The sequence below is a fragment of the Arachis ipaensis genome, chromosome B06, assembly GCF_000816755.2.
Source record: "Arachis ipaensis cultivar K30076 chromosome B06, Araip1.1, whole genome shotgun sequence".
Taxonomy (NCBI): domain Eukaryota; kingdom Viridiplantae; phylum Streptophyta; class Magnoliopsida; order Fabales; family Fabaceae; genus Arachis; species Arachis ipaensis.
In genome coordinates, this window is record NC_029790.2 from 27,987,802 (window position 1) to 27,995,096 (window position 7,295).

General features: G+C 34.4%; 1 protein-coding gene across 1 annotated transcript in view; it reads right to left on the reverse strand.

The window, feature by feature from the left end:
• Positions 5,625–7,295, reverse strand: part of LOC107648718 (diaminopimelate epimerase, chloroplastic) — a 3,218-nt gene continuing 1,547 nt past the window's right edge. The window contains exons 6-9 of the mRNA XM_016352538.2: positions 6,962–7,046; positions 6,632–6,691; positions 6,415–6,488; positions 5,625–6,068 (exon numbers count right to left, since the gene is read on the reverse strand). Coding sequence (XP_016208024.1) covers positions 5,952–6,068; positions 6,415–6,488; positions 6,632–6,691; positions 6,962–7,046 — 336 coding nt within the window. The 3' untranslated portion in view covers positions 5,625–5,951. The remainder of the gene's footprint in view (positions 6,069–6,414; positions 6,489–6,631; positions 6,692–6,961; positions 7,047–7,295) is intronic.

Here is a 7,295-nt window from a genome sequence, read left to right on the forward strand (position 1 = left end):
GTTGTAACCCCCTGTTGGAATCCCTTTTTATATCTAATCCTAATTAATTTAAAATCTATCTTTTAAAACTAAAATAATATCTTTTCCTATTTTTAAAATAAAAATTAAAGTTTAAATCAGAATTAATTAAAGCAATCAGCATGTCTTTAATTGATGGATGGGGACCACTTGCTTTGTAGCGTCCACACTTAACTTTGAGTGGGCACAGCCATTCTTATGTGAATCTACCTTGAGTCTCTGCTATCCCCTGGCTCTAGTCTGTGTTTCTGGGCCGAAAACTGGGTCGAAACTCGGCCTGAAATCGCCCCCAGCATTTTCTGCGAATTCTGCATGTCGCGCATGTCACGCGTACGCGTCGCTGAGCAACTTTGCTTTTCACGCGTACGCACCAAGTACATGCACGAGTCACCATGAATAGCTCCAAATCACGCGTACGCGTCAGGCACGTACACGCGTCGCTCCTCGCTGGTCAGCTCCTTGGTTTCTTCTCTTTCTCTGAAGAAGCTCCAACAAATTCATCCGAATGCTACCTAAAATAAATAAAATTGCACAAGACTCAAAGTAGCATCCATAGTGGCTGAAAGATAATAAATTCTTGATAAAACTTAACAAATTACATGCAAATTCATTAGGAAAAGATAGGAAAGATGCTCACGCATCAAACTTTCGGTTCTCACCCCATACTATGTTGTTATTTTTCAGATGCAGGTCGAGAGGCACCTCGCTAGGCGTCTGGACTTCTTAAGTGGAGTGGTTCCTGGGTTTATTCTGTTGTATAGTTTATGTATACATGTACTTAGCTTTCTCTCTGATTAACTTGTTTATTTTGTTCCTCTTAGAGCTTTAAGGAGAGTTAGGATTTCATCTATGTATTTGGGCATTTTGGAATATGTATATATGTATGTAAATATTCTCCGGCCAGCCTTGGCTTCACAGGCTAAGTCAGGAGCTAGTTATTCTGTATTATTGACTCTCTATTCTCACTTTCTGTTTATTTACACTTATAACTTTTAGATTTCTTAGCACGCAAGTAACTCAGTTTTCTGAGCGTTGTGCTTTTTATTTTGCGATTTTGTTTTACCTGTTTCCCAAGGCTCCTAGTATACTATCTCCTTTTCACTATTATTATTATTATATATTTTATTTTAGAGATCGTAATACCACACCACTTCTATTTTACGGCTTAAGCGTAAAGCTCTGTGTGGTAGGGTGTTACACATGTGACACATTTGGTTATTAAATTAGATAATAATATATAAATATATCAGAATTATATATAGAGTGAAAAGGGTAGAGACAAATATAAAAAGAGAGAGAGATAGATGAGAGAATTTAGGATGGTAGTTTATTAATTTTAGAGAAAAATATTTTCTCTCAAATTTAATAAATTTGATAAGAGTGTGAAGGAATGAGAGGAATAGATAAAGGGATAGGGAGGAGGGGAGAACTCTTTAATTTTGGAGGGAAAGATTTGATTTCAATTGCAATGAGGGAATGACATGTGGCACATTTTTGTTGTAAAATTAGTAGGAAGGAGGATAGAACTCTTTAATTTTGGAGGAAAAAATTTAATTTTAATTGCAATGAGAAAGTGACATGTGACACATTTTGGTTGTAAAAGTAGACCGATATGCGGATACCAACACAAAATTCGCAATCCGATCCGATTAGTGTGCGGATCTGATTCGATCCGATCCGAAAGCCTTGCGGATCGGATCCATATCCGCAATTTTCGGATCGGATTCGGATAAATACTGCGGATATGCGGATCGGATCCGATCCATGAACACCCCTAACTGCAATATGCCATTTGTTATGTTTGCACTTAAATAAGATTTGTTATCTTTGCAATTAAAATAAATTATCGACTGCAATATGCCATTAGTATTGATTGCACTTAAATAAGAATATAGACTACTTAATTTGTTGTATTTGCACTTAAATTATAATTCAAGGGCTAATGCAAGTGTTTCAAGAGATATTATCAAATTGGAGCATAGGATTCGCTTGAGACATTTATATGCCAACTATAAGAAGATATATGGGATGGTACTGTACTGAGGGGTCTGATTCTATCCATTGCCAAAACTATCTATCTGAAGGAATGGGAAAGAAGGATGAATCAACTTAAGGAGATCAAGACGGAGTGCTATGACAAGCTAATGGCTCTAGATCTAAAATTGGAGACAAAGAGTCACTTCACATTTGTGGCCAAGAATGACATATTAATGAATAATATCTCAGAGGCATTCAATGGAAGAATTCTAAAGGCAAGAGACAAGCCAATTCTTACTATGTTTGAATGGATTAGGTGCTACTTGATGTCAAGACTGAGAAAAAAAAGAAGATAGAGAAGTATGAGGGCTCAATTTTGCCAAATTCCAAGAAAAGGTTGGATGTTATTTCTGTTAGAGCTATGGAGTGGCAAGCTAGATGGGCAAGAGATCTAAAGTTTGAAATTCACCATAAGAACAAGATGATCATGGAAATGTTTGTTGTGGATTTGATGGCTGAAAGGTGTAGTTGTAGGTTTTGGGTTTGTGTGGTATGCCTTGCCCACATGCTTGCTGTGCAATTTTTGAAAAGGGTGATAATCTTAAGGACTATTGCAGTAACCACTACAGTCCAGCAGCATACCTTACTACATATGGGAAGTTAGTATCACTAATTAATGGAGAGAACATAACCAAAGATACAATCTGATACTATCATCCCCAATATTCAGAGTTAAACCAAGAAGGCCAAGGATTGTTAGGATAAGGGAGCCTAATGAGAATATATCACAAATAAAATATAGAAGAATTGGAACTTCTGTTACCTGCAGTAATTGTAGCCAATATGGACACAACAAAAGACACTGTCCAAACTCTATAGTGATAGGTATTGAATGCTCATTTAATTTGTTGATGTGTTAAATGAACTATTAATATTTTCCATTTGATGTTTCAGCTCCTGAAGGCATACAAGGATCTGATGTTGCTGCTGGAAATGGAGGAAGCGCTGCTGCTAATAATGAAGCTAGTGTTGCTGCTAATGAATCTGGTGTTTCTGTTGCAATAAATTGATCTGATGCTGCTGTTACTCTTAGATCTAGGGTGGTTAGAGAAAGAGGTAGAAGAAGAGCATGAAAGATGAGCAGAGGAAGGGGTAGAGGGAGGGTTGCTACGATGACTGAACCACCAAGTAAGCCACCAAACACCCATGCACCACCATTTCAGCCTCCAAACACCCTTGCACCACCATCTCAGCCACCTACCTTTCCTACACCAGCATCTTAGCCTCCTATTCAATCAATACCATCATTTCAGCCATCACTGCCAACTGTACCAGCATCTTAACCTTTGCCTGAGACTAAAGTCTTTGGAGTGAGAAAAAAGTAAAAGACTCAAGCTAGGAATGAGAAAGGCAACAAGTCAACCACCTAAACATATAGACCTCACACTTGATTGAGGCTTCAAACTCTTTAAGGTTTTCTTTTGATATGTAATGTCATTATGTAGGAATTTTAGTCATATTATGCCCCATGACTCTTCTTTGTTTATGGTATGCCACTTTATTATGTGGTATAGACCACCTTTATTATGTGGGTAGACCACTGTTATGAGTTGGTGGACCATTTATTTTGTGACTATCTAGGTGTCTTGCAATATATAATTTAAACATATTTGATGTCTATTATAAACTATGGATGCATTGTCTATAATTCAATGCATCTTTTGTTATCATTATTTTCTATTTTGTATCATATTTCTATGTATATTAAATAGCAAAGGAACAATATTCATTGAAAGAAATTAAACATATAATATATCTTTATTGCATTCAAAATAAACAGGACACTTTTGAGTTATATAGATTATAGAATATTACATTCTCATGACGGCCATAATTTTTACACCTTTACAATAAGACTGCAATAATCAAAACACCAAATATCAATATCATCATAATTTGCATCTTGTTTTCCTTCTTCATAGTGTCTTCTATTTTACCAAGTTGCTCTTGGACCGAACTCAGCTCCCCACACAAGCATCTATTGGTCCACTCTCCACATTTAATCTCTTTAGTTTCTTGTGCCTTTAATTCTCTGACCTTTCCAAACTCTTGCTGGGAACCACTAATCTATCATCACCAATTTTTTTTTCATCAACCCACTCAAAAAATTTGTATCACCTGTTAGGACAAAAAATGAATCTTCTGTTTGGATGTCTTGATGTACTTGAACTTCAGAGAATGAGAATGTCTCCACAAAAGCAACGAACTCTCCTTTCCTTTTGCTTCAATTATCTACTCTTTTTATCTTCTTCATCATCAATTCACTCGAAGAACTTGTATTTTAGTATTCTCCCACAACCAACATACCTTCTTCCATGACTTGCTACTACCGAAGAAGACATGACAACAACTGCCTCGCCACAAAAATAAAGATGTCTCCTCCTGATGAGGGTTTTCGAACTACAGATTCCTAAAGATAAGTGACTTTCATCCATGAGTATTCACAGAGTATGAGAAACAAACATAGGAGGAGAAGGGCTAGGAAGAAGTAAAGAGAGTCAGAACTTAGAACCCTTCAAAGTGTGAGTGATTTGTAAAGGGTAAATGATGGGTATAATGGTCAATTTATCCATCCTTAACGTTTTTGTAACGTTTACTGTCAACAGGGACTTAATTGAAAAAAAAAATTGGTGTAGGGACCCAATTGAAAGAAAAAAAAAGTATAGGGACCTAATTAAAATTTGGCGAGACTATAAAAACCAACAAGATAATTAAACCAAAAAAAATATTCAAAACTATTAAAAAGAATCATCCAAAACCTAAAAGACATGGAGAGAAAGACGAGACACAAAAAAAAGAAGAAGAAGAAGAATAGCAATAGGGGACGACATAAAAAGCAATAACTTTTATATTTTTTAAAAAGAAGTAAAAAAAATGAGAATGACGTGTATTTTTTAAATTTTAAGATCAGAGTTTTTAAAAAGTTAGCTATTATGTTAATAAATTGATTACACATCAAGTTGGTACCTGTATTTTTTCTAATTCAAAATATAAAAATCTTGGCAAATTTAAATAAATAAAAATAAAAATTCAACCCTTTTTATCTTAAAAAAATATCCACGTTCTTTGTCCATGCTACTCTCTACCAAAAAATTATATAGACCGAACCCATTTAAAATTTATATTATTTTATTCTTCCATTAATCAACTCAAATCTGCTAATCCTTTTTTTTTTCTTAATTTAATTTTAATAACCTACAAAAAGCAACTATTTTTATACTGAAGCACGCAGTGTAATTTAATTGCTAAAAGCCTAAAAGTCTAAAACGAGCAACGTGATTCACCTACCAAATTTTGCAATAATACGGACACGTCTCTTGCTATAAAATTAAGAATACATAGTCAAATTATTTTTTGAAAAAATAAACCGCGCTTTAAATTTATTCCTAAAAATTTTATCAATTAAATTAATCTTTTAAATATTATAAATTAATTATATGTCTTTTAATTATTTTATTAATAATTATGTAAAATATTAATTGATAACATACATAACACATAACATGTTCAATTGATTTTTAATAGACTAATTTAATTGAAAATCTTTTAGAAACGAATTTGAAAAATACCTTACCTTATCATTTAGGAACTAATTTGACTATTAACCTATGAAATTAAACTCAAAGTTCCTCACATAAAGATGTTTTTCTTCTTCGGCATTCAGCACCATAGAAGCTCCCATCTCCTAGTGTCTGGAATTCACAAACATTTCTCACAACTCATTGTTATCTAATCTAATGTACACATAGTACAACATAAAAAACAGTCATTCAACCTGTCGACTAAACAAAATTGAAGTTTGCACCTCTAATATATAATTTATTCCACAATTGGTAATTAACATAGGATTGAGTTTAACAATATCATTTATGGGGCAATTGCGCAACGCAAGCATATCAAAGGGGCAAAGATCCATAAAACACAAGGTCTGCTGAGCCTGTCATATAAATATGATTATCTTCCTCCTTCCACTCAATCAGCAAAGGCCCTCCAGGTAGATCAACCGTGCAATTCTGTAACAATTTCGCATATTAGAAAACAAAAATAATAACATCTAAACCATGTCCTCCTAATTGGATATTGTTTCATCCAAAGAAAGTTATTTCAAATTTAAGGGAATTAAAATGTGGTATTTTGATTGACTAGGGTTCTAAATTCCCCAATATTTTAAAATGCTCTATCCGAAACACAACCTTAATGAAAATTCATTTTCCTTCTTGTTGCAGGATAAATATAAAACTCAGCATGTCTTCCTAGATTATTGTATTTTGAATTTAAAAACAGCTTATAATCTGAGACAGCTTTTGAAGAAGAAAAAAATATTTTAGTGAAAGAAATCAAAATAAAACATGAACATACCCTCCCAGCTCGACCCTCAAGAACTGCTGCAACAACTGTGGCACAAGCTCCAGTTCCACAGGCTAGAGTTGCACCTGCATATAAACAATTTGCAGAAGGAAAAAAAATGAAAAAGAAAGCAAAACCGCAAAAGAGTTAAGTTCTCCCATATAAATATTTGATATGCAGACCACACATGATTCAACTTTGACATGAACAAGCATATAGATGTTCTAACCTGCTCCACGCTCCCAAACACGCATCTTCAGGTGAGAATTAGACAGAACTTGTACAAACTCTGCACGTTAAAACTCATAAGATCATTCCATGTTACCGCAATGAGAGTGCAGAATTGCAATAGGATTAAATGATAACCATTTGGGCCCTTTAGATCAAGCTCAATGAATCAAAACATGGAGGTTGAAAATTTGGGGTACAGGACAAGGCAGCAGCACAATATTATTGAGGCACTAGTGGAAGAAATAAAAGATCGCAGAGGTGCACACAGTATAAACATAATACAGAATGTTGACAATCATACTCCAAGCATGAAAATTGACAATCTGACCTGTGTTAGTTCGTGCAGGGAACACCTCATGATTTTCAAATTTTGGACCAATTTCTGCTAGCTTCAATTCATCAACAAGCAAATTCTGTTGCAAATAGAATTTAAACATATTGGTATGAAGTCAAAACAGAAGAAAAAAAATTGTTAAAAAGTTATTGTCACACTGCTCTAACAGAGACAGAAGCTTCTCCCAAGGTGTTAAACCAAAGGTCCAGTAAACAAAAATACTAGAATTTCAAAGGAGCTTTCTTCATTTTGAATAGAAGGTTGTACATTCAATTGTGCCAATGAATATCTATGCATCTGTAACAGAATATTATCGCAGTGATCATTT